This window comes from Pelodiscus sinensis, chromosome 7 (genome assembly GCF_052426305.1).
Source record: "Pelodiscus sinensis isolate ZL-2025 chromosome 7, ASM5242630v1, whole genome shotgun sequence".
NCBI lineage: Eukaryota > Metazoa > Chordata > Testudines > Trionychidae > Pelodiscus > Pelodiscus sinensis.
Genome location: NC_143058.1, coordinates 75337550 through 75365467, shown reverse-complemented (window position 1 = coordinate 75365467; position 27918 = coordinate 75337550). Strand labels below are relative to the sequence as shown.

The window sequence follows — 27918 nt, the reverse complement described above, 5'->3', positions numbered from 1 at the left end:
TGTCCCACCTCCCACTGACACCTCCCCTCCTGCCCTTTCCCTCATTGTCTGAACTTGGCCCCCTGGCATTTGTATCTTCCCTCTCCCTTCCACCTTTGCACAAGCTCCTTCCCTCCCCTCCACACAAGCCCCTTCCTCTCCCACCCCTTCCCTCTAGTTTTCCCCCTGCCTGCCATACCTTCTGCCTTCCACTTTGTGGGGCCGGAGTCTGCGCTCGGGCCTCAAAAGTCCCCGGACTCCGAACCGGAAGCTAGGCCAGCACCACGCGGCACCGAACACTTTTAAAGTCCCAGGCCATGATGTCACATCACGGCCGGGCATCTCCCCGGTCACCTGGAAACGCTGCGCAGCGTGTGCAGGCAGGGGGGAGCTGAATGAACACTGGCATGGGTGGTGAGTTCTATGGCTGTCCCCCCTGGCCCTGGACCGTCCCTGCTGTGCGCAGCGTGCACCAGCAAGGGGGAGCCGACTGAATGCTGCGCACGGAGGGATGGCCCGTGGCCATGGGGGGGGGGGGGGAGGACAGCCATATAACTCGCCGCCCATGCCAGGTGAGCCTGCACAGCATGCACTTGCTCTCACCCCAGCCTGGCGCCCCCCTAGCGTGTCACCCAGGGGCAATTAACCCCCCGCACCCTCTTTGCTACACCTCTGGGCTAGGCCATTCACCTGGGGAGGGCAGGGTTGTGGGCTCAAGTCCCCTACCTCCTGAGGGACAAACGGGCCGGACAGCTCAGCCCACACCAAAGCTGCTCCAGTGGAGAGCAGGATAAGGGATGCTCTGAGGGTGGGGTGGGCTCTAGCATGGCTTAGGGCAGGGGTGTCCAAACTTTTTGCAAAGAGGGCCAGATTTGATTAAATGAACATGCGTGAGGGCCAACCATTTTGCCTGACGTTCTTTGAACCATTAAAATTAAATGCAAATTAACTATTTTATGCAACGGTTATTGCAACCGGCATACTTTTCATTTCGTCACATGGATGACAAATCTAAACAGGTGTTAAATCACTCTGCCTTTCATATCTGAAGGCCAGATGAAAAAAAAAATCCAGGAAGCTGAAATATATGTCGGGAACATTGTAAAGTACATTACATATTATTGGTAATAAAGGTTGTCTGTCAACTTTTAAGTTCAAAAAATATGAACAGGAACATAACACCAAGTATACATGTTGTGTCCAAATATATTTATAACTGATTTAGACCAACTGACATTAACTGAGATTTTACAATGTATTCATCTCAATACATATGGATTCGTTGGGGGCCATAAAAGATAGATATTGCCAAATTACCCGTGGGGCCGTATGAAACCGGAACACGGGCCGCAATTGGCCGGACTTTGGACATGCCTGGCTTAGGGCATTTGCCTGGAGGCAGCAGGGGGTGGGTTCATGTCTCGGCTCCCCCCTCCCAGAGACAAGCCAGGCTGCCCAGTGGAAGGCAGGATAGGGGACACCCTGAGGTAAGGTGGGGGGGTGGCTCTGGCATGGCCTGGGGACGGGGCTTTTACTGCAGTGCAGACCAGCCAGAGGAGCGTGGCCCGGGTCACTACCAGGTGGGGGACAGGTGAGTTCATCCCTATTTGCGGTGACAGGGCCTGCGGGGGGGGGGGATGAGCCCCCTCACTGGCGGGACAGACGTGCAACTAGTGGAGCTAGAAACCGCGGGCGACTGCGCGCACCACAGCCCGCCCCGCCGAGCGCAGGCGGCGCACTGCGCAAGCGCCAGCAGGCACGAGAGCGCGACGCGCGGGCACTGCGCTGTCCCTCCCCCGCACCAGGCAAGAGTCGCGAGGCGCCCGCGCATGCGCACCGCCCCACCCTGTGTGACGCGCTTCCCCACTCCAGAAGGTTCTAGTCGGCGGCGCCATTGGTGCAGCGCAGGGCGGGCTCGGACGCTGAGCAGCACCACAGAGCTCTGAGGGAGCAGCGGCCCCAGCGGTGAGGCGCTGCTTGGTGGCGGGTCACAGGGAGGCCGTGTGCCTGCGGGGCAGCGGGGGCGGAAGGTGTCGCTGCCCGGAGCAGTTAGCTCTCGGGGCATCGGCCCCGCACGACCGGGGCAGCGGGCGGGGGCTTGTCGCTCTCTGTGCGTGGGGGGGGGAGCGTCCCAGCCCGAAGCCGCCCCACGCGGGAACTCTCCTCAGGGGCTGCCGCAACCGTTACGGGCGTGAATCCCGCATGAGCCCCCCCCCCCCTTCTCCGCCATGTTGTCTGCCCAGCGCCGAACGGCGACAAAATGGCTGCCGCTGACGTCTCGCGCGGGGCCAGGCACGTTCCTGCTTCGGCCGCCTGCCCGGCTGCAGCCCGTGCGGGGTTGGCGCTGAGCAGGGCGGGGGTTGCAAGAGGGAGGAGGCTTAGAAGTGCCTTGCTCGGCCTGTTCCGGCTGCGGGGTGGGTCTCTCGCACGGCCTGGCACGGAGCGCCCATGGAAAGGTTAGCGGAGGGGGTACGTGCACGGCAGCATTGCAAGTTCTGCACAATCCTCAGATGGGGATATAAACTGTCACGGGCATATTTTATGTATGTGGCTACTGTGTGTTAGGATCTGAGGAGGGGCAACAAGGACAAGTGCAGAGTCCTGCACTTGGGACAGAAGAATCCCCAAGCAGTGTTACAAGCTGGGGACTGACTGGCTAAGTAGCAGCTCTGCAGAAAAGGACCTGGGGGTTACAGGGATGAGAAGCTGGGTATGAGTCAACAGTGTGTCCTTGTAGCCAAGAAGGCTAATGGCATGTTAGGTTGCATTAGGAGGAGCATTGCCAGCAGATCCAGAGACATTATTATTCCCTTTTATTCGGCTTTGGTGAGGCCACATCTGCAATATTGTGTCTAGTGCTGTGTCCCCCCCCCACTATAGAAAGGATGTGGACACATTGGAGAGGGTCCAGCGGAGGGAGACCAAAATGATTAAGGGGCTGGAGTGCATGACCTATGAGGAGAGACTGAGGGATTTAGGTTTGTTTAGTCTGCAGAAGAAGAGTGAGGGGGGAATTTGAGAGCAGCCTTCAACTTCCTGAAGGGAGGTTCCAAAGAGGCCAGAGAGAGGCTGGTCTCAGTAGTGACGGATGGCAGAACAAGAAGTCTAGGTTGGATATTAAGAAAAACTATTTCACTAGGAGGCTGGTGAAGCACTGGAATGGGTTCCCTAGGGAGGTGGTGGCATCTCCATCCCTAGAGGTTTTTTAAGTCATTTAGTTGGGATTGGTCCTGCCTTGGGCAGGGGGCTGGACTTGATGACCTCCTGAGGTCTATTCCCCCTCTATCATTCTATGATCTTGACTAGGATAAAAGCTTTGAGTTATATTTTTTCCATTTCCTGTTCTTCCCTTCTTTGCAGACAAAGCATAATCATAATAATCAGAGTTAGGATATTTAAGCAGTTTACCATTGTGTTTTGATTGAGGCTTGGGAACTTTTGGTAGGTATGTTTAGATAGGCATGTTTACATGAAGAATGCTTTTTGCTTGAAAATTGAGTTAATGGAACGTGGAACTTGAAGGAATTTTCACCATGGACATGTCTGCAGAAATGACTAACTCCTAATGGGTGGTCTTTGCTAGAGTCAAAATATTTGAGGTGATAGAATTTCTTATGAGGTGTGTTAGATTATTTGGTCCCTGTCTCTGTAAAGACACAGATGCCTTGATTTTTTTGAAACCAGAGGATGGAGCAAGAGGAATGCTACAAAACAGGATACTTAGCATTAGGGTTGTTACAGTGTACCAAGTGATCTCTAACCTTTTTAAACACGAGATCACTTTTTTAAATTTAACTGCAATACAGGATCTACCTCAAACCCAAATACCCTTGCCCCGCCTCCTTTGTGCCCCTTCTCCAGTGCCCCACCCCTGCTCACTCCATTCTCCAGACTTCCCCCATCCTTCCTCCCTTTCATCAGGCAGGGGCAGAGGGTAGGGGTGCAGGCTGCCCTGGCCCTACACCACTCTCAGAAGTAGCCAGCAAACTCCCTCCATGCCAAACCCTGTTGTACCCCCTCTGTTCTGTGGAGATAAACTACAGGGTGGGAGAGGAGGCACCCTGACATCAGTGCTCCCTCTTCTCCCTTCTTTGCTCTGCACAGCAAGCAGGAGAGTGGGGGACAGTGCCAAGGAAAAGGGCAGGAGGTACACAGCAATGGGGGGAAGAACAGCTGAAGTGCTGCATTTGATAGCCTCTTGGCCAAACCAGTCAAGATCACCTGTCAGAGGCTCCAAGATCTACTAAGTAGATCCCAATCTACTGGTTGGTGACCACTTGTTAACAGTGTACGCCCATGGTTATATGCAGGCCCCTCAGAGGCAGCAGTGTGGGGTGGCGGGGGAGACCAAAGCCAGCTCCCTGCACGGAGCTGCCTCCTTCCAGTCATGGAACCAGTGCTTACGGGGAGCCGTCTTTACCTGGCTCCTCACGAGCATCAGCTCCGGGGGGAGCCTCCTCCCTGCATGTAAACTTTTACATAAATACATCAATTTTAACATCCCTGCTTACTACGGATGTAATAGTATAGTCAATTAACCGATAAGCAAAAACTTATAGATTAATGCTATAGACTACACACATTCTTCCCTCCTCCACACCAGTACATTTTTCTTTGCAGGTGGGCCAGCAGCCTAGCTTAGTTCTGGCTGGGTCCTAGACCTACCCACACTGTGGCTCTGCATTTAAAGTGTATTAGGAGCCAGGCGGACAAGCAGCCCAACCCAGTTCTGGCTCATGCTGGGTCTGGGAGCTCAGACCCCTCCCCCTCAGATGTGCTGACCAGGGACTATAGAATAGTTGACTAACCAATAAGAATTCATGAGATTAATCGACAATTCAATTAACCAATGTTTAACGTCCCTATTACTTACCATAAAGTTCACTGGCAAGACTAACTATTTAAAACTGTTAGCAGTTTACATCAGTGTGCTCTCTATTACGGGGGAGGGATAGCTCAGTGGTTTGAGCATTGGCCTGCTAAACCCAGGGTTTTGAGTTCAATCCTTGCGGAGGCCATTTGGGGCAAAAATTTGTCAGGAATGGTACTTGGTCCTGCTGTGGAAGCAGGGGACTGGACTCGATGACCTTTCAAGGTCCCTTCCAGTTTTAGGAGATAGGCAATCTCCATTAATTTTTATTTACATTGTATTGGTAAGCTGTGACTGTAACTAGGGTAGGGATAGTGATAGAAATGTAGCCGTGTTAGTCTGGGGTAGTTGAAGCAAAATGCAGGACAATGTAGCACTTTAAAGACTAACAAGATGGTTTATTAGATGATGAGCTTTCGTGGGCCAGACCCACTTCCTCAGTGGGTATTTGAATAGTTGTGTAACTTCATGAATTCTTTCAGATTACATGACTATTTGATAGTCCCCAGGGGTGGGGCCAGCGCCAGTGGGCTTTCGGTCACACTCCTCGGGAGCCCCCTGCTATCTCACCCCTGCTGCTTCTGTCAGGGGGAGCCAGGCTCGATGTGGAGCAGCTTCTGTCTGTAGGGAGCTTGGATCCCTAGCAGAGAGGGGCTGCTACTGCAAAGCAGTTAATGCCCTCCCTCTGCTGCTGTGGCCACCACTGCTAGAAGCAGCTGTGATGGGGTAGGAGGCGGCACTGCTGAGCCGGGAGAATGGGCTTTTTAAGCTAGCTCCCCTAGCCTCAGCTTTCCCCCTCCCCCTTTGCTGCCTTCCATACAGAGGCAGCGGGGAGGAGAATGAGAGTAGTTGACAGGATTAACCCATAAGCCTAGGTTTATGGGTTAATCATCTAGTTGACTACTCATGACATCCCTAATTTAGGATGTAATTTAAAGGTGGGACTGGGTTTTTTGTGACAGATGCGGCATTCCAAACGAAGTGAATATCCTGACTGGGATGAAAAGGAAAGTTGTGATCCCAGAAAGTGCAGCAATAGTCATAAGAGAAAGAAGAGATCTCACAGCAGTGTACGGGAGAACAAGCGCAGCAAACATAATGACAGGTAAATAAATTTTGGATTTTTAATTGTGGTTTGCTAACTGTTTGAAGAATTGTTTAGATTTCAGTAAGTACATATCAGACAATCTGTTAACTTACTTAGTATTTTCTTGACATAATATTTTGCAAGTATTTCAACAATGAAGCCTTTCAGTAATAATTAAGAATTGTCACTTGATGTAATGCAATGTTAACTAAATGCACTTATTTTAATTTCTAGTCATTATTCGGAAGCCAGGTCTGCAAATGAAAGAGATCATCATGATCGGCGCTATATTGAAGAATACAGAAGTGATTACAGTCAAGTGTGTGAAAATGGACATCATAACAGAGATCATGAAAATGGTTATCACAACCACAGTAGCAAGTCTTCAGGCCATAGTGGGAGAAGTAGCTATAAAAGAAAACACAAGACATATAGTGCCTCACATCATCATTCACAAATGGTATGAATAATTTTTTAAATTTTAGAAGATTATTTTATTTTAGGAAAATAACTTCTCAGCTGAGCTGTAGCAGTCAGTGTGCGAATTTGGGAAGGTCTTATTTCTAATATTTACAATACATCATTTTTTGTTAGATTATTTTCCTTGGATGAGAAGGTGTCATTTCACGCAGGTATATACTTGCCAAACCTTAGCACATATAATTATCAGAAATCTACTGAATAAAGTAATAAACCACCAATGAGCTTATTATTTAATAGTCAACTGAAACATAGGTATTGCCCCCCATAGGTCTTAAAATGTAAATCCGTAATTCATCATGTAAAGTACATACTTTCATCTTGTTCAAAATCCAAACCATTTGTGATTTATGTGCAAGATACTACTAAAATTTCCTTTTGTTAACAAAGTCATTAAAGTAAGCTTGTATTTCAAAGAGGCATCTATGCAGGCAGTGTTTTGCAACTGTTAATAAAACACCTGATAAGTGCTCCGGTATGATTTAGAGTATCTGATATGCATGCTGTCTGTCCACTAGCTGGATGCTGTTTGATCTCTTAATTTAGGTGTGCATAACTTTAATTGACAAAGCAGATGAAGACAATATGATTTATACTGGTAACTCTTTAACTGAAGCAGCCTGGAGTAGATTTATCTTTTTGTGACTTATTTTTTAATTCTGAAATACTGCTCAATGTTTAATTCAGATGACTACTATAAACTCAGATTGTTTAATTTGGCCACAAGGCTATTTTATATAGATAAGTAAATATTAAATCCTGCTGTTTTATAGCATTAGACTTGCGAATAAGGACACAGCAATCCTAAAATTTCAGTGCCTCGAGTGAATCATTTAAAAAAAATTGTGTTGTAATTTTTTGTTGCCTTGCCACTTTGAGTATCTTATCTGAAAATCTGTTCCTTGCCATGTTTTTCTCCTGTAACATAAACTATGTGCCCTGTGAATTTCTGGGGACTGAATTTGAAATTGCTCCTGCCAACCGTTTGTGGCCTGGCGCGTATCTGAATGCCTGAATATCTCCCCGCTGAATGAATTTCGTATTCTGCCCTGAATTCACTCGGGTATATTGATTGGCTGGACGATCTTGGTGCCGCCCACATGCCGTTTCCAGAAGAGTCACCGAAGGAAAAGATCGAGGAGTGTAGAGGATGATGAGGAGGGTCACCTGATCTGTCAGAGTGGAGACGTACTAAGTGCAAGATGTATAGAATATTTTTCAAAATTTATTAACTTTTCAGATAGAATAATTTCTTTTAGAATAAGATGTCAGGGGCTTTGAAAGTCTTTTCTTTCTTTCTTGGTTTTTTGTTTTTGTTTTTTGTGGGGGGATTATTTTTCTTTTTCTGTAGAAATTAAACATTGATATGCATTTTCCAAAATAGTAAATGAAGTTAATGAAATTTGGAATGATATGGCTATAACTCTTGATGAGAGTTGTCCAATAAAATAAGTACTCTAGCTTAGAGATGTTTAGCTACACTTTTTTATAGGCACAGCTTAGATTAATCTGCATTGATAGAACTTAGTTTTGTGAGTAACTAAATAAAACATCACTACTACTTTTACTGATTTTTCTTTTCTCTTTTAGATGAAATCATTGGTACTCTGGGTGAAGGTGCTTTTGGAAAAGTAGTGGAGTGCATAGATCACAAAGCGTAAGTACTCTTTGCCTCCCCCCCCCCCCCCCTTACAAATGAAACTTTGTCAGTCTGGTGTGGCTTAATTTACAAACTGGTTTCACACTTGCAGTAAATTTTATTAAATCCTTTAATTTTTTGTTGTTATTTCTTAACTGACTTGATAGTATTGCTTCTGTATTTATACATAATGGCACTGATACAGGGATAAAACACAAGTTGCAAGGTTATTGTTTATAAAGCTGCAGTCCATTTTCTCAGATTTAAAATATTTGAATTATCTGTATATAACAAGTACTTGATAAATCAAGAATACACAAATTTGTTCAATTGTATCTATTAGGGATGTGAGTGTCTAAACAGTTAACCTTCATAGTTGCACCCCCCACACACATGCTGCTGTCTCTATAGCAGAGGCAAGGTGTGGACAGGCGGCACCTGGAGTTTGAGGAGCTGCCTGTGCCCCGTGCCCCATTTCCCTCTCGTGCTCCCTACCCCCATGCTATAGCCTCTGATGGAGAGGGTGAAGGGCGGAGTAGGGGTGATTCTGTGGAGCTGCCCATCCCCACATGTAATTGTGAAACCACTGACATTTTCAGTGGCTACACATTTTACTGAATAAGTGCATTTTACAATCCCTAATACCTATCTATGCTTTTATCAGTTACATAATTTGCAAATAACTCACAGAATGTAATCCTTTTAACTGAAAAAAATTTGTAAATCCAATTTCTGATTATACCAAGATTTAAGATGTCTGACAAACCCTGCATCTCAGTACAGCCGGTCCCCGAGTTGTGAACAGTCGACTTACGGCCGTTCACAGTTACGACCGAAGCTGTCGTAAATGGCGGACCCCGAGTTACGAACGCGATCCGTGCTTACAAACAGCGCGGTCGCATGTAACTCTATGGGATCCCCTCTTACGAACAAATTGAGTTACGACCAATTGCTTCGTCTGCAACTGGTTCGTAAGTCGGATGAAGAGGCTGTATGTCAAGCTTTTCTCCAGTGCTAATATGGGAGAGAAAGACACATGTGTAGTCTGTAACTTGCTATCATGATGACACCACATGTCTTTTAGTACTAAAATAAAGTGTTAGCATAAAATCCAACTCTATAAATTGTTACATCTGTATTAGTTTGAATCTGGATAAAGGTGTTAAGAGATGAGTAATGGTGTAGTAAATACAGTTTGTATCAACTACACAACTATTTGATATGGGAAGGTGCTCAGAAGGCCCCTGGTGCAGCTCTGCATTTTAAGTGTGTGTCTGTGTGGAAGCAGCCAAGCTTACACGACATTTAAGCTGCAGTGTGGGTAGATCCTGGACCCGGTGCAAGTTGGGACTCAGCTGGGGCTTGCTCAGTCCTGGATCCTGCTGGGTTCAGCATCCCCCGTTAGCTGGGAGATCCCAGTGGTTAGCTTGGACAGCCGTGTGGACAGGGTCCACTGCTGGAGCGCGGCCATTGTTTGCGGCCAGTCTCGGCTGCCGTGAACAGATGCTGCTGCTGGAGCAGCCCCTGTTTGCAGGGGGCAGAGGCTGCTTCCAGAGCAACCTCTCCTGCCCCCTCCCCACACTGCTGCCTCTGATTGAGGCAGCAGCAGAGGGCAAGCAGCATGATGAAGTTGGGGGAGAGCTGGCTTCTAAGCCAGCTCCCCCATGCACCGTCTCCTGTTCTCTTCCCTGCTCCTTGACCTTGCTGCCTCTAATATAGAGACAGCAAGTGGGGGGAAGATGCAAGTAGTCCACTCCCCTGATCTGGGCCTATTCAACATGTTAGAATAACAGTAAGTGGCAGAAAATTGGTGTTTTATATTTGAATATATTACGTTTAATAGGTTTTTTTAATAGTTTTAAGGGTAAACACTAAATTCATGTTACAAAGATCACTTGATAATTAACTGGCAGCTTTTGCAGTTCATTTGTGCTGTAAAGGAAACTTATGAGGTGCTATTGTTATCCTATAGCAGTAGTTCTATTGCCTATAACTATTCAAAAACTTTATTTTACAGTGAAGGTAGACACGTAGCAGTGAAAATAGTAAAAAATGTTGATAGATACTGTGAAGCGGCTCGTTCAGAAATACAGGTGTTGGATCATTTAAATGCATCGGATCCCAACAGCACATTGTAAGTATAAAATTAGAATGGAAGAAATTTTGGTTTTAGGATTTCTTTATTGCTACAATTGTTTAATGGAGTAAAAGAAATGAAGTACTAACACTGGATTATTTAGGCAATATAGTGTCAATGTTCTGTGAATTCTTTCCTTTGAGTGTCTTGCTTAGTACACTGGACAAAATATTTCATTATTAATATAGATTGTAAACTCCTCAGGGTAGAGGATTGTATTTTTATTTCCTATTTAATTATGTGTCCCTCTGGTCCTCTACAGAATTATTTGTTTGAACTATGCTGAGTGAAGTGTACCTCTGAGACCCCCTTCTGATCCTGTCACCTTGCCTGTAGAAAGCACCATCTGGGTCAGAATGGAATCATATGATTCTTCCATACTCAGATGAGGCCCTGTGTACTAACCATGATTGGTTCAGCATGTCTGACTATTAGGCTTAGACCCTGCAGTTCTGTTTTCTCTGGGTGTAATGAAGTTAAGCCTTCTACGCCAAAGTATAGTTTATTTTTAAGATATATTCTAGCTAAGAATATTTGTTTGTGGTTGTTTATCTTCTATATAAGGACTCTAGAACGGGTGGTCAAGATTTGGCCTACAAAGCCCTGGGATCTGGCCTGCGGGCCGCCCCACCGGGACTCTCGGCACATAACAGCTGTTTTAAGTGGCTAGCTGCTCCCTGTGGCGCTCTCTGCTCTGGGTGCCCGGGGAAAGGAGGGGAGTACGAGGCATGGCCCAGCAAAATCTCTCACTCCTCTTGCCTGGAAGCAGCCAGCTCTTCTCAACAGCCTGGGACTGTGGCAGGCAAGGATCCTGCCTTGGGGTCCTACAAGGCCAATATATGCACCTCTCACCCACAGTCACTTATCACAAGCTCTCTCCTGCACCCTTCCTCCATTCCAGACCCTGCAGCCCTTCCAAACAAAAAAGTGGTCAAGAGCCACACAACAAAATCTTGGAGTGACCAAATATCACAAATTGTCTACCCTGTCATAGGACTAACTCCTTATAGGGCTTTTTCACAAAGTCTGTATCTTTATCAGCATCTCTTTGTCAGAGCTCACAGCTTCATGCTGAAGAGCCCTAGGCAACTTTCAGGGTACCCTCTTTCTTCCACCTTTCTTTTCAATGAAAGCTTTTTAAAACTTTTGATCTCCCAATTCCCTCATCCTGGCAAAATGGCTATGATCAGTGTTTTGGCCCATAGCTACTGTTTTTCTGCATATAAGGCTGCATCTATACTGCAGCCTAGATTGATGCTTAACAGATTGCTCCACCAGTAGTTGACTTGGTGCAGGGGTGGGGAACCTATTGCCCATGATTTTCTTGATCCAGCCTGCAAGGTTCCCCTTGCTCCCGCATGATGATGCTTATTTTCCAGCCACAATATTTTAACACAATTTTTTGGAGAGTTGTGGATATCTAAAACTCTGATCTTAAATGAGTTTTAAAAAATCCTGTTACTAATACATGGTGAATTGAATTGCAGTAAGGCCAGATCTTGGCTTATGTGGTAATTCTGTTTCTTAGCCAGAAGTAGCAAGTACTAGGTGTGATGCTAGTTGCAAGCTCTTTGAAACATGGATCTGTCTACAGAGCCTGAAGCCATGTGTTAATTTGTTCTGGAGCTTCTAGTCTTTGAGTTGGTGATGCACACAAGGTGAAAGTTTCAAACCACAAGTACTTTTATCTCTTACAGGTCTCTCTCTCTCACTCACTTTTTCATGTATAGCATGGACCCTAAACATTCCACACACAAACTGTATAAGCCTGAGTGAATACTTTTACTCTCCTTTCCAGTGTCAGTGTATTGGTATTTTCAATTAGAGCATGATTATTTCTAGTTGACTCACAGATTTGTTTAGCTCCCATAATTTAAAACAGCCATCGGAGAGCTTAAACTTGGCTCACTGCACGACCACCTGGGTCACATACAATTGGCTGAAGATCGGGGGGGGGGGGGCGCGTTGCCATGGAGGTAGCTAATGCCCAGCATTTTCATGGGTCAGTGTGTCAAAGTGGGGATTTGCTGATATGGTCCCTTGATGAAACAGCTATTGGGGAATGTTTGCCTTGCCCAATATATGGTATGTTGCAGCCAATCAAAGAGTTCTAATGACCCATATGACCATTACAACAAATTCAAGACTCTACATTTACTGTGAGGCAGCATGGTGTCTCATCAGTCAGGCAATGGCTGTCAATGTTTAGATACATGAGAAGGGGCAGGCTGTGTTTTGCCATCCAGGATAAAAAAAACATTTTGGCCATCCTCTGAGTGGCAGAAGAGGAAACCTGGCATCCCCAGACTCTGCTTTGTCACCCCCAGCCTGTTCCTACCTCCTGCCCACACCCCACATACCCACCTCAGCCCTTTCCCATGCATTGAACTCCTAATGTTGGCACCACCCTAGAGCCAAAGGGAGGCATAGTCTACTAGCCTGGTCCCCTTAGGCTTTGCAGGGTTTTTTGAGGGTGAGGGGTTTCCCACCCCTGATTTAGTGAGTTTAGTGAAAATCTGCCAAATTGAAATCAGCTTACTCTCCTGTCATCCATGTTACTCTACCTTGGGTGAGGAGAGTAAGGGAAGTCAGTGGGAGAGTTTCTCCCTCTAATCCTCTGTGGTGCAGCAACTCAATTTAAGGTACATCAACTCTAGCTATTTACATAACTGGAGTTGCATAGCTTAAGTCAGTTTTCTACTGTAGAGTAGTGCCTATGAGTCAGGGCCAGTGTTATGGGGTAACAAACTGGGCAGTTGTTCAGGGTTCCGTGGGCTTCCACCCCATATTATAAGGCTTTGGCCCCAGCAAGCCTTGCTTGGTGGACTCCCTGAAACCTGTTCACAGACTCCCTCCCCCTTCCCCAAGGAGCCATGGGCCCCTAGTTCAGAACCACTGGACTATATCACTTTGAACTGGAGCCTGGAGCATGCAGTTGGCTTCTGGTTGTCCATAACATCTGGAACTTGGTTTGTTGCCCTCCCTTTCATTCTTCTAGCACCCAGTTAGAACAATACATATAAGAAAATCTTACTATATACTGGGATAACTCACTGTTCAGGTTATATATTGTGTTCATAAATTGGCTATATTAGCATTTATAACATCAGTTGTATGTCTATTACAGTACATTTTACTGTTTGGTTTTTTTTTTAGTCGCTGTGTACAGATGTTGGAATGGTTTGAACATCACGGTCATGTTTGCATTGTTTTTGAACTACTGGGACTTAGTACCTATGACTTTATTAAAGAGAACAGTTTTTTGCCATTTCGGCTTGACCACATTAGGAAGATAGCATATCAGATTTGTAAATCTGTAAATTGTAAGTATGTTTAATATTTTTAAATTTGTTGAAATTATGACTATTCTTTACACACAGCTTGTTAACGTTCATTTCTCTTGCAGTTTTACACGTGAACAAATTGACTCATACAGATCTGAAGCCTGAAAATATTTTATTTGTGAAGTCTGACTATGTAGAAGAGTATAACCCAAAATTGGTAAATCTATAGTCTCAAATGGTTCTCCCTACAGCATATTCTTTTGGGCTTATTCTGTTCATGCATTTAATGCTGTATATTTCATTTTAGAAACGTGATGAACGTACACTAAAAAATCCAGACATCAAAATTGTGGACTTCGGAAGTGCAACATATGATGATGAACATCATAGTACTCTGGTATCTACAAGACATTACAGAGCTCCTGAAGTTATTTTAGGTCAGAAATTAAATCTTATTTAGAAATATTGTAATTTCTGTTACTGTACAGCATTTATTAATTCAGACACTTCATTACATTATTGCCTTGAGGGCTGATTCTCATTTTTTGAGATCAGTTTGTATGTTCAAACAATCGAGCCGGTGTTTTAAAAAGACTTACCGTATATACTCGAGTATAAGTCGACCCGAATATAAGCTGAGGCACCTAATTTTACCCCAAAAAACTGGGAAAAAGTATTGAGCCGAGTATAAGCCTAGGGTAGGAAATAAGGCAGCCTAGGGTAGGAAATGAGTCGGGGCGAAAGCTGCTCCGGTGCCCCTGGTCTGCTGGAGACCGTCTCCAGCAGACCAGGGGCACCGGGCGGGTTCCCGCGCTTCTGAGGCTTTGCCAGAGCAAAGCCTCAGAGGCGCGGGGAACCTCCGCTGCTGCCGCTTCAATCCGGGAGCCTGTGGTCTGCTGGGGACCGTCCCCAGCAGACCACAGGCTCCCGGACTGAAGCCGCAGCAGCAGCGGGGGGCAGGGGGGGGGGGGTCCCGCGCCTCTGCGGCTTTGCCCGCCTCAGTTCGAGATGCTGACTCGAGTATAAGCCGAGGGGGGCATTTTTCAGCACAAAAACTGTGCTGAAAAACTCGGCTTATACTCGAGTATATACGGTATACTGGATTTCTATTTCCCAGGCCATTTACTTGCTAGAGAGAGAACTGCTTTCAGTTGCCATTAGTATAATGGGTGTCAGTTGTTATTCAGTTTCTTAATTTGTCTACCCCATTCTGAAGTACACCAACAGATTAACTTAAAATGGGTATTGCACTTTTAATGGGTATTGCACTTTTAACTAAAGTAAAATTTACAAGTTTCATGTATATATTTTTTTTTTAACTTTTTTGACAGCTCTGGGATGGTCACAACCTTGCGATGTTTGGAGCATAGGTTGTATTCTCATAGAATATTATCTTGGATTCACAGTATTTCCGGTAGGTAACTTTGAAAATTCTTATCAAAAGGTAATAGTTGTTGTTGTTCCCCCAATACATGAAGTCTTGGGGAGATGCTTTTCGATAGACATTCTGATGCTCAGGAAACATTATCCTTTTGCTTTATAATGGGAACTTAGACTGTACAGATACACAGAAATTACCTCTGTTCACTACAGCTTTTCCCTGCTTATGTAGTCACACACAATGTACTAGTCATGGCTTTGATGCGTTAAAAATGCACCTAAAAGTAGCTTGTCCTAACTGTATGATATCAGTCAGAACAGTTGTCTTAAGCAAATAATGATTCAAGATCCTGAATCAGTATCTAAATATGTAGCTTAAAATTGTTTTAAACAGTAAAATATTGGCCCCTTTATTTTATTTCGAGTCGCAGAGTTCATGGTTTTGTTTCCCTTGCAATAGTTTAGATACACTGCTTGGACATGTTCAAATCTTAGCAAGCATAAAGCATTCTACTGAGGGAACTGTCAAGGAGCAAGGCATCTATTTCCACTATAAGCCTTACCTTAAAGATGTGTATGTTGCAATGCTGAAGTTCTATTTAAAATGACATGTTTAGAAGTAACATGACCCAAAAAGCCAATCCTCCTGGATGCTTGTAGTAGGAACAGGTGTTATAGTGAGAAGGTATCAGAGAACACTAGAACTGGAAGGGACCTCGAGAGATCGTCCAGTCCCCTGCCCTCATGGCAGGACCCAGTAAAGTCTAGATCATACCTGATGTCTATCTAACCTACTCTTAAATATCTCCAGTGATAGAAATTGCACAACCTCCCTAGGCAGCTTATTCCAGTGTTTAACCACCCTGACAGGAAGTTTTTCCTAATGTCCATCCTAAACCTCCCTTGCTGCAGTTTAAGCCCATTGCTTCTTGTCCTATCCTCAGAGGCCAAGGAGAACAATTTTTCTCCCTCCTCCTTGTGATATCCTTTTTAGATCCCTGAAAACCACTGTCATGTCCTCTCTGTCTCCTCCTTTCCGAACAAACAAGCCCAATTCTTTGAGTCTTCCTTCATAGGTCACGTTCTCTAGACTTCTAATCATTCTTGTTGCTCTTCCCTGGACCTTCTCCAATTTCTCCACCTCTTTCTTGAAATGTGCTGCTCAGAACTGGACATAGTACTCCAATTGAGGCGTTAGCACGGAGTAGAGCAGAAGAATGACTTGTGTCTTGCTCACAACACTCCTGTTCATGTATCCCAGAATTATGGGGTGGTGTGTTTTTTTTTTGTTTTGTTTTGCAAGTGTCACACTGACTTATTTAGCTTGTGGTCCACTGTGATCCCTAGATCTTTCTGCAATACTCCTTCCTAGACAGTTGATTCTCATTCTGTATGTGTGAAACTTATTGTTAGCTTTAAATTCTTTTAAATGTTAATTTAGCTGAAAAAAATATAGCTTCCATTAAACTTTTTTTTGCATCAGTTCTATTAAACAGCTCACCACCACAACTTCTAATTCTGAAGGCTGATGTTGGGATTTTTGAATTTATATGCAGAGTCAGCTGGTCCCTGTGAAAAAAGTGTTGCTTAGTTTTGTGATAATTCAGCTGTAAGTTATTTCTGAAAGTTGACATCTAAAAATATTGAAGCTAAATGTTTTTATTCTTTCTTTAGACACACGATAGTAAAGAGCATTTGGCAATGATGGAAAGAATACTTGGGCCTTTACCACTTCACATGATACAGAAAACCAGGTAATGGATTATATTCAAACATTTCTTCTCCCTGTGCCATTTGTTTTTATAATTTTCAGACTTGATTTAAAAATCAAGGTTTGCATTTAATCTAAGTTCTGGTGCATGTGTTGCTTCATCTAGATAAGTCACAACTCTGGCTAGTAAAGCAGAGAACAGCAATGTTCTGCTTTGCTAGACTTGTAAGAGAGGTATATATACCCCCCCCCCCCCCAAAAAAAAAGAGAGATTATTTTTGCTGCACCACTATGCTTTTTACACTGTTGAGCCTGGGTGGAAGATGGTAAATATCACTGACTTTCTGTAATAAGGGAAGACAGGAATGGAAACTAAAGGTACGTCTCGTCATCTTGACAGAGAGGAAGGAAACTAAATTGCAAAAACCTAGCTGTTAGTATAAACTCTGGACCATAGCTCAGTTTTGCCTTCCCTTGCCTTAGACTAAAGGTCAAATGCAATGGATCAGTGAGTACATAACTGAAAAGGGTAATTGACATTGATGAGCTGTGTCAAACCTATTCAGAACCAACCTTGGTTGCTTAATTTGTCCACATCATTCTGGTGTTCTGAGTGATAGGGCTGAGATTGGCCTGGTACAGACATTTCTGTATAATTCTACCACTTCTGTTTAAATCTTGGTGTAGTGTTAAAATTGTTAGTCTTCATCTAATACACACAGTTGTCTGAACAAACAGAACCATGTACATAAAATGTTTACTACTGGCAATCCTTATATATTGCCATCTTCCCTTACAAAAGGATTAGTTGAGTGTATGGTCATATTATTGTTTTAGAAGATCGGTTTGTGATTGCAACTCAATTATCTGCAGGAAACACAAGTATTTTCATCATAACCAACTAGACTGGGATGAACATAGTTCTGCGGGTAGATATGTTTCAAGACGCTGTAAACCACTCAAGGTAAGAGTTGAAAACCACTCAAGGTAAAAGGATGAGTTAATTTTTCTCTGTGGGGAAATTTCCTCAACTGATTATTTCCCCTTTCTTTCTTTAGGAGTTCATGCTGTGTCAAGATTCTGACCATGAAAATCTGTTTGACCTAATTAAAAAAATGTTGGAGTATGACCCAGCCAAAAGAATTACCCTTGAAGAGGCCTTGACTCATCCTTTCTTTTCTGTACTAAAGCAGGAAAATAAGTAGTCTTTATAGTTCTCTAGAGCAAATTATAGACTGTGTCAGTCAACAAAAGAAGCAAACTTATTTTGTACAGTTAGCTTTGTAAATGTGCTGTTTTGTATCATGACAGTTTATTTGGACATTTGGTTGAAATAAAGCTTTTTGAAACTATCTGGAAATTGTACTTTAGTTCCAACTGCCAAGTCTTTCCCTAAATAAAAGCATTTGAACATGCTGGGCCTCTAATCTTCTAGCTCAGTGGTCCCCAACCTATAGAGGTGCGGATGCCCTTGCACCCAGTGCCCACAGTGTTTATCTTGGGGGCAGCACCGGAAAGCCAGGGAGTGGTTTGGGGGGGAGGGAGAAGGAAGAGTGCTATGCAGCTTGCAAGCCACAAGCTGGCCACCCTGACCTACAGCAACGCTCCAGTCCATTTCCCTTATTCTCTTCCTGTAAGATACAGAGCTGACCACAGCATGAGTCCTGGTCACAGATGACTGATCTCAGTACTGCTCCCCCTGGTGATGTAGCCTAAAACCAGTTTTACCAGTTAACCCATGATGAAATGTTCATCAGGCAGATAAGCCCTGGGCCGAAGAGGAATAATGAAGAATCTTCCTTGTCAATGCAAGTGTCAGAATTTGCAAGAACCTTGTCAGCACCAAAGAACTGGAGTGTAAACTTGAGTCCCTTACAAAAGCTAGGCTCATAAGATTGCTTAACCTGGTTCCATAAGCATTAGACTATGGTTTTATAAGCTATAAGGGCCACCTAACTCTATATTGACCATTTATGCCAGTCACAGGTCTAGCTTTAGTTTCATTCTCCAAAATGAACATGCTAAGAAAGACAAGTCTAGAATCTGATGTGGTTTTTCTATTCCAGACAGCTGTTTGTCCTTTAATCAGGCTTGTGTAGCAGGAGCCAGCTTTGTTTTGGCAAACTAGCCTATTAAGTGTAAGGATAGACTTTATTTTTTAAAGTCTAAGATAAAACAAGATACAAAGTAAGGAAGCAGATCACTACAGTAGACACCTATTGAATACATTTGTGCACTAAAGTTCTATCAAGATCACTCATTAAACATACTTCACAAGGGGATCACTTTTTGGGCTAAGTAATGACAACCGTGGCACCCAAGTAATTTCACTTTCAACATTAAGAAAGGTCTTGCCCTATCTGATGCAACAAGCATGTCTTAAAGTGATGTAATTTCTATTACAAATGCAGATTAACTTCTGGCAGCGTTATCAGTGGCATTAGTAAGCCTGTTACTATGCCACAATCCTACCTTCTAATGGCCATGCACTTAACACTGTAGAAACCCAATGAAAAGGCAGAAATAAAAACAGTAGGCCCCTGAGTAGTGTGCAGTAAGTGACCTAAATTACTAAACTATGACCTGTGCCTGTTGCATTCCACTGAATAGCAGTTTCTCACCTATAATTTGACTTTGGCCTACTATTGGTAATCATTCACAATTTTGTAGCATGTTATTGCAACATGAGTTTTTAATTCATAACCAATAAGCATGCATGGCATTAAGATTTTCAAGGGTAAGTTTAATAATCTTAAACTCATACATAAAGGAAGGCATTGACACACCAGTAGGCTCAGAATGCCTGCTTGCCTTTGGACACAGGTTTGACTACAGAGAAGTCTGCCAGCCAGGAGAAGTGATGTCATACACATCTGTCTCCAACTGGTAAGTGACAAAACCAGGAATCTAGAAGTCACACGATCAATGAACTTATTCTCTTTAAGCCTTTTTTGGAAGCCCTGGTAACTTTTAGCTAGTATACATTGAGAAATCTAGAGTATTACTTTGGGAATATATACCTGCATATGTCAATACTTGTGAAATCAAGAGATTTGCATGGAAAAGCAATTTCCATGGATAGGGCTCTCCATACCATTTAGTACAGTTTTTCAAGGTTTAACACCAAATCATTATACCCCCTCTCATGGCCTTTTGAGTTTTAGATACTTGTACACTTTAATTTGCAAACAAATTCCATAACAAATCTCATTTACTAAATGTCTACTTGTAAGTTTATATAGAAAACCCAGGATAAAATGATTGTGGAAGGCCTTAAGTTACATTATTACAGTAGAAAATACAGGAGGTAGAATATAACTGAAAGAACTAATGCAATGTTAGAGTCAGATCTATAGTGCCTGTAAGCTACTTAAAACGTGGTTTTTAAAACTAAACCCAGTATCTTCAATAACTATAGAAAAGTTAATAAAATTTGCCATGAGAGCCCTTGTATCATGGTTGATACAGGGAGGTAGGATGTAAAAACTGAAAAGGAGACACAAGACAGACATTTATCTACAGCTCCTGTTTTCTTTACTGAAGACAGTTTCACAAATCAGTCACCTTCTTCAGTTTCTGACTCAGACTCTGAAATGAAAAGTTAAAATCAGGAGATAGAACAATGGGTACATTGATGTTGCAAACAGTTCCAACTTCTTCCAAAACAAACCTGTAATAGAACACAGCTCAACTGCGCCAGCCCAGCTTAAGAACAAATGCATTGTGCACTTCAACCCTACAGATTCAAGTTTACTAGACATACAGTATCATTGAAGTCTGATATTCAGTTTTGAATTGTGGGGGAGAAGTTTTTCATCTACACTACCATTCACTAGGGGTGACAGACAAAAAGACACCCCCCCCCCTCCACAAAAAACCTCCCTGACCAACATAAGTCTCACTGACAAAAGTGCTGGTGCAAACAGGCCTATGTCAGCAGGAGATGCTCATCACAACAGTGCCACTGCCACTCACCAGGAGGTGGTTTAATTATGTTGGTTGGAGGCATAGAGCAGCTAAACAGAAGTCTTACAGTGATGCCACTGGAGACTTTGGACTATATATACCAGGGATTTTAGAGTTTCAGAAGTAGGAAACTTGTTCCGGTAAACTTGAAGCTAGAGTTTCACAGTAAGGTTTAGTTACCTTCTTCAGCATTCTTGAGCCATTCCACAAACTTTTTCATTTGTTCCAGAAAAACACTCTTTCCTTTTGCAACATGTGCGTCTTTATACCATTTCAAGATGGGTTCTTCGCTCAGAACTTCAGCTGTTAAAGACATGCCAAAGCAGCGTTACCACGGAATTAGTCTCTCAACACATCACTGAGGGCTAGTTTACTAGGTTCTCCCCTTGCGACCCATGATTAGCAGCTATCCTTCACCCTTCTCCCCATTCCACCCTATATTAAATACGTTCATTCCATTAAGGCCCTCTTTACCACACATTAATAGGTACTCTACTTAAACCATCTTTTTCCTAGAGTTTGTATAGGCATCTCTGGAATACAAAACCACCATTTGTTAACATTAAAGATGACAGAACATCAAATTATTTTCTGAAAGACGTGCATCTATTAACACCTAAGCTTACCGATTCTCTTGTAGGTCATATTACTAACTTGATACTCTATTAGAGACTAAGATTCAAAAATCTATATTTAGGGAAAATTGCAAGTTTAATCTCAAGAAGAGACTGCTTAAAACAGGAAACAAGTCTCCACAAAAGGAACTGACTCCATATTCTCCATTTAAATATATACTCCCAGAAATAGAGAGTTTGTAGTCCTTATGTGCTCCTTTGTTACTAGTTTGTGATGTGGGTAAGAAAGCTCTTAGCCTGGAATGCCATCATATAGCCATTTAGCAAAGATAAAGTAGAAAACCCTTTTGTCTAAGGCCAGGTCTCCATTTGTAGGCAATGTCAAATGAAGACATGCAACTCCAGCTATGTTAATTATGTAACTGAATCGACACGCCTTGTTTCACATTTCCCTACCACCCCCTGAGCAGTAGGCTGACAGGAGGACACGCTCTTGTTGGCTTCCCTTGTTCCTCAGGAGTACTAGCAGACAGTGGAGGTGCCCTGAAATTTAGTGAGTCTAGTTAAGACTCAATAAATCGAGCTCCAGAAGATTGAATTTTTCCCCCCTTCCACCTCAAATGGCTCAAGTGCTCTCTCTCTCTGCTCCCCACAACAGCTGCATGCTTCATGACAAGTTGGAGCTGGTATGCAGTCCCAGGATTCCTACTCTCTGTCCCTACAACCCCCCCCCCAAAACCACGCAGGCAGGCAGCAGGTGGAAAGTCCCTGGCAGCATGACAGACGTGGCATTTCAGGAAGAACGCTGACTGTTTAAGGGAGAGGGAAGAGCAGCCTGTGCGCTTCCTGAGACGCAGAACCTGGCTCATAGCAGTGGGACTTCCCCGCCACACCGCAGGAAGCCAGCGCACTACCTCCATTTTTGCTAGAGGTAGCGTCAGTGCGGGCTTCTTCCTGGGGGTGTGAAGGAATGAGGGGGGGCTGGAACACCTCTCCAACTGGTCGTGCCCCCATAATCAACCAGTTGATCGTGATCGACAGACTGATGACCACGGCTCTAACCTAATACCCCTCCTTTGTCCCAGAGTCAGCCCCCCCTGCTCTAACCCAATCCCCCTCCCATTCCCCAGACACCTCCTTGCTCTAATTCAATTCCTCTTCTCCCCAGAGCCAGGCACCCCACCCCCGCTCTAACCTAGGGTACGTCTACACTACATGGCTCCGTCGATGGAGCCATGTAGATTTGTTCATTGGGCAAAGGGAAATGAAGCAGCGATTTAAATAATCACCGCTTCATTTAAATGGCTGCCTCGCTGAGCCGACAAACAGCTGATCAGCTGTTTGTTGGCTCAGTGAGCTAGTCTGGACACTCCCCTGCCGACATCAAAGCCCTTTGTCGGCAGCCCCAGTAAACCTCATCCAACGAGGATTAACGGGGCTGCCGACAAAGGGCTTTGATGTCGGCAGGGGAGCGTCCAGACTAGCTCACTGAGCCGACAAACAGCTGATCAGCTGTTTGTCAGCTCAGCGCAGCAGCCATGTAAATTTAAATGAAGCGGCGATTATTTAAATCACCGCTTCATTTCCCTTTGCCTACAACCCTCATCTACATGGCTCCGTCGATGGAGCCATGTAGTCTAGACACAGCCCTAATGCCCAGGTCCTGGAGCCACTACAGCCATGCACATCTCCCTCCAGGCACTGGGGCATGTGTGCTGAGTGGCCGACCTTGAGACGTGCTGGCTGGGACACTGTGCGCACATCCCCCTGGTCTAACCCAACCCTTTCGCGCCCCCCCCCCTCCCCGTTCCCCTTCTCCAGAGCCAGGCACCCCCTCCTCCAACTTTAACTCAATCCCCCTCCCCCCTGCTCTAACCCAACGCCTAGGTCCCAGAGCTGCCGCTGCTACAGCCACGCACATCTCCCTTCAGGTGCTGGAATGCCGTGCACAGAGCGGCCCAGCCATGAGCACATGCTGGCTGGGGTGCCGTGCACAGAGCAGCCGGCCTGAGCACCATGAGCCACATTTTTTTTTTTAAATCTAAGAACTGCATGCAGCTCATGAGCTGTGGATTGGCCACCCTGCTCTACAGTACAAAGCTTAAATAAGCTTTATACTGCAGAGACCTCAGTGAAACCTCTCTGGGAGCACCTGCAGTTAACTAGAACCGGGAAGCATTATCTGTTTAGGGTGATGCTAACTAGTTAGCCTTTCACATTTGCATTTTCCCATATGCTCAGGACTCGCCGAGATGCACTGACTGGCGATCTGCACGTGCACAGATCGCCCAAACCCAGCTCTTCCGGGTTGTAATCTACTTGCCACGGGCGAGTAGATTACATAGATTGTTGAGCCCTGCATATGCTAATGTTTTTGATAGAAAACCTTAAAACATAAGTATAGAAGACTGATTGGATCAGTCAAGATTGGAGTCTGGTAGCCATGGTACAGCCAAAGATTAACTGTTTTCCTTAAACCTCCCCTCACTAAATACATTAGCAATCACTGTCAGTCATGCTTAAATTTGACACTTTACGAATGGGCCTTAACAAAGATGTTAATTATCTTACCCATTACAAAGATAGCTTCCCCAATTATCACCCCTAATATTATCTCAGACACTAACCTCCCCCTCCCCCCAGTTCTAAACTCTGATTTGTCAATTTTGTGTGTTCATTTTTTTATTGTAGCCCTTTGGTACAATAAAAATTGGTCATGCTAATTTTCTTCCAGTTTGATCTGAGGAAGTGGGTCTGGCCCACGAAAGCTCGTCACCTAATAAACCATCTTGTTAGTCTTTAAAGTACTGCATAGTCCTTTCTTTTATTTCAGCAGACTAGACTAACACAGCTACATCTCCATTACTATTCTGCAATATAGCAATGTATTGCAATTGGAAAAGGGATGATGGGTGGGTTGTATAGATGGGCATGAAAGCACCAGCATTTCAGCTACCACTTGTTTATATAAATTAAGTGTTACGAGTCTCTGCAGTTTTTTGCCATAGGTCAGAAGTTAGCTTTTCATAGCTTTGAGTTAAGAATTAAAAGTCTCTGCAAACAGTTACATTCTGCAGCCTTAGAGTTTGTTACCTTTATAAAAAAGCACCACTATTTTCTGGAAGGCTTTCATGAAGTGAATGTTGTCATAACAGTACTCCTGAATCTTGAGTAACAGAGTCAGCTCAGATTGACCTTGGGTAGTAAAGGCAGCAAGCAGAGGGCTGTATTGCTGTAAGGAGAACAAGAGATTAGATATACACTTCCAGCTCCATTAAAATCACTATTGCAGAGGGCATAGAAATTGAGATCCCTCCAAATTAACTGTTCTGTACTTATTTTTATTTTCTATACATAACCGTAAAATTCCCTGTAAGCACTGAAATTTGATAATTTGCCATGTAGCTTTGAATTTTCTGAAAAGTGTTGTAATTTACAAGAAATCCAGTTATACTTAAAATACATCACCTGATTAAAGTGCAATCCATCAATCAGTTTGATAGAATTTCTAATACAATTTCAACAGGTAATATTGATGTTAATTTTTAAGTTTGTGTCTGTTTAAATTCAGTTGTGGTAAGTATGGAGGGGGGTCAGAATTAATTAATATTAAGCTTTTAATTTTTGAATATTTCATTATCTGAAATCTACACTAGTGGATTATTGCAAACTAGTTACCACTGGAAAACCATATTTTTCCCCCTTATTGAGTAGCATCTCGTTTGTATTAGAACATTTGGAGCCCCCAAGCAAAATTGAGCCGCATATTGCTAGGTGATGTACGAAGTTAGGTCTTGTCTATTCTAGAAGTTGAGCTACTTTAACGACATCCACTCTGAGCCCTGATCTACTCTACAGTTATTTAGAAATAACTTATTTCAAGCAAGCAGTGTCCACACTACCAAGCCCATTATTTTGAAATAACTGCTGCTTTCTACAAGGAAAAATGCTTATTTCAAAATAGCAGCAGTGGATCCTCCACACCATTATTCAAAGTAATTGCTCCCCAGTGCTTCCTGGGGTTCTAAGCTGAAGTAGCACGTCCACATTAAGTGAGCTTGTCTGACTAATTGAGGCATCTCTGTAGCGTGGGCACACTATTTCGAAATATAGGTTGAATCTCTTCAGGCCAGCAACCTCAGGACCTCATCAGTGCCAAACCAGATAATTTTCTGGACCATGGGAGGTCAATATTTTCTAGCAGGATTACCAACACTTGCATGCTTACCGGGCTGTTAAGAGGACATTTAGCTCTAATTTACTCCTAAACAGCACAGAACACTAACTGCCAAGACTGGTGGCTGTAAAAGTTTATGGGACCATGGGAAACTTGGTTACACCCATGGGGAAAAAAAAAAAGTGATATCCAGCTAATTAAAGTCATTCCTGATGACAGATGTTTCCAGGCCAGAGAGTTCTGTACTAGAGAGATTCAACCTATAGTTATTTTGGGAGTTACTTAGAAAATTATTTCAAGTGTAGACATGTCTTAAGGGAGATGATTGTATTATTGGTGAATTTCTACTTGGAGAATATCACCTGTGTCCACTCTAGCAGTTTTATGGTATTACTAGATTAGGTTGGGAAGTGGAGGAAGGGGAAGACTAGGTCAAGACCAGAAACACCTTTATAATAAATTTAGTTACAAGAATTCTTGTATCATTGCTACAGCAAATACCTTCAGATGCTTGATGGCTTGTTCTGCTACCAGCTCCTCTTTTTTGTTCCATTCCACAGTGCTCATTACACTAGACCAGATTATGCCTATTACAGTCTGTTCTGAGATGTTATTTTTCTTCATCTCCTCCTTGACATACAAGATTATCTGCAGAATCAGTAAGTTAATGTTAATATGAAAGCTACTGATTAAACCACTTCTTTCGGCTTATATCAGAATATTTAGATTTCATTTCCAAAGTTCAGTTGCCTTAGATAACAGTTCAGTCAAGAAGTGGTGATGGGTTTTATATTTTACCTTGCAAGTGTTAGGTATTGTACCATTAGGACAGAAGATTAAATCCAAGTGACCAGTAACGTCTGAGACCAAGAATTTCATTTTCTTAAGTTAGTGGTAAGAGTGCCAGAAATTTAGTCCAACATTTTGTATGTGCTTAAACGTTTAAAATTGTGACAGTCATTTTCAACTAATGAGTGCTATTGCTGCCACTACCCCAAATTCAGAGTGCCAGTTAGTTCTGTCATACAGAAGAATTACAGGTGGGAGGACTAAGCAGCAGTCATGTTTTTCACTTGGTTACTGGCTACAGCCCAGTAATCAGCTCTGGGAGTTGACTCCTTTCCCTTCACTCTGTTGAGTCACCTAAAATTCCAGGAAGTGAAGGTCCAAGTAATGGTGAGTTTATTCACTATGGAATAAACAAAATGGCAAGAATCTGTGACAAGTTCACTTTTTTAAATCTTGTCTAAATATATGTATACTTACATCCTTAAATGGATCTCCACGTGACATTTGCTCTTGAAGTTCTTTCTGCAGCTCTTTACGAGCCCCTATGGTTTGCTGGTTCCGAACATATTCGGAAAGTTCTTTTAGTCCTGCTTCAGTGAAATACTTCGTGAAGTGTTCAAGGCTTTGCTTGTTAGCTGGAAAGAGTTCCTAAACAAAATAAATCCCAACATTTACATTGACTCCTATGCATAGGAAGTTAGTGCCTGCATTTTATATTAGATCACATTTAAGTCTCTGGGTTGCCAAATTTACTTTAGAGTAGGGTTGGGCAAAATATGGCCCGAAGACTGGATCTGGCCCATCCAGCTGATTAGCAAAGCATGCATACTTGAATACATGTGGCCAGCTGTAAACTGCCCCACTCCGATCCTGCAGCTGAGCTGCTCCCAGGACCTTCTTGTAGCTGTCAAAGCCTCTTACACAGTCCATGTCTACACAGCAACATTATTTCGAAATAACTAGCGTTGTTTCAAAACATATTCCACATCTGCACAGCCAGCAGTTATTTTGACAGAACATCGAAGTACTGTCAATCTAGAGGACTCTTCACTCCAACTCCCGTAACCCTCATTTTATGAGTGCTCTATTTCAAAATAAGTGCTTGTTAGACAGCACCAAAACTCAAAATAAGCTATTTCGAAATAAGCCACACAATTGACGTAGCTCAATTTGCATAGCTTATGTCAAGTTAAGCCCTGCTGTGTAGATGTGCCCACAGAGTCCCTCTTCCACACATACATACTTTCATCCCTGGCCCCAGATGACTTACCAAAATTCGTGAAGAGGTCACCCTGTGAAGACTGCCCACCCCCGCTGTAGAGACAGAGTAGGTGAGGTAACATTACAGTTGGACCAATTTCTAGTGGTGAGCTTTAAACCTCACACAGAGCTCTTAGAGCAGTGGTCACCAAACTGTAGATTGGGATCTACCAGTAGATCCTGGAGCCTCTGACAGGTGATCCTGACTGATTTGGCTAGGAAACTATCAAGTGCTGGCACTTCAGTTGCCCCTCCACCTACTGTCATGCTGCTCCTGCCCTCTGCCTTAGAGCTGCCTTTTGGGAGGGAAAAAGAGGAGGGGTGCTGATGGCAGGGTGTCCCTCCTCTTCCCACATCTGTACCCTATCTCCACACAGAGAGAAGGGGATGGAGGGAGCTTGGCAATGTGTCTGTGTGTCAAACACACACCGTCCTTCCCTCATCTCCTGACCCAACATGTACATGGGGGGTTGTTACTACTTTTACTGCTTGCAAAGTGGGTTACTTTTGATTTTTGACTGGTCTACGAATTTCATAACTTTCATTTCTCCCTTACACTTAAATTTAATTCTTTAAGTAGTGAG

The 27918-nt window shown here is 43.7% G+C and overlaps 2 protein-coding genes across 4 annotated transcripts in view; one reads left to right on the top strand and one right to left on the bottom strand.

Annotated features, from left to right (window-relative positions):
• Positions 1-1784: 1784 nt before the first annotated feature.
• CLK1 (CDC like kinase 1) lies at positions 1785-17919 on the top strand. The gene is made up of 13 exons (XM_075934303.2): positions 1785-1944; positions 5812-5954; positions 6171-6396; positions 7530-7620; positions 8007-8073; positions 10073-10189; positions 13349-13515; positions 13599-13693; positions 13784-13913; positions 14808-14890; positions 16531-16610; positions 17441-17531; positions 17626-17919. The coding sequence occupies exons 2-13, from the start codon at positions 5812-5814 to the stop codon at positions 17770-17772; spliced, it is 1437 nt and encodes a 478-aa protein (XP_075790418.1). The 5' UTR covers positions 1785-1944; the 3' UTR covers positions 17773-17919.
• Positions 14806-27918, bottom strand: part of BZW1 (basic leucine zipper and W2 domains 1) — a 26871-nt gene continuing 13758 nt past the window's right edge. For all 3 annotated transcript variants that reach the window (XM_075934304.2, XM_075934305.2, XM_075934306.2), the window contains exons 8-12: positions 26552-26722; positions 25787-25933; positions 24202-24340; positions 20714-20836; positions 14806-20155 (exon numbers count right to left, since the gene is read on the bottom strand). In XM_075934304.2, the coding sequence (XP_075790419.1) occupies positions 20124-20155; positions 20714-20836; positions 24202-24340; positions 25787-25933; positions 26552-26722 (612 nt within the window). In that variant the 3' untranslated portion in view covers positions 14806-20123. The remainder of the gene's footprint in view (positions 20156-20713; positions 20837-24201; positions 24341-25786; positions 25934-26551; positions 26723-27918) is intronic.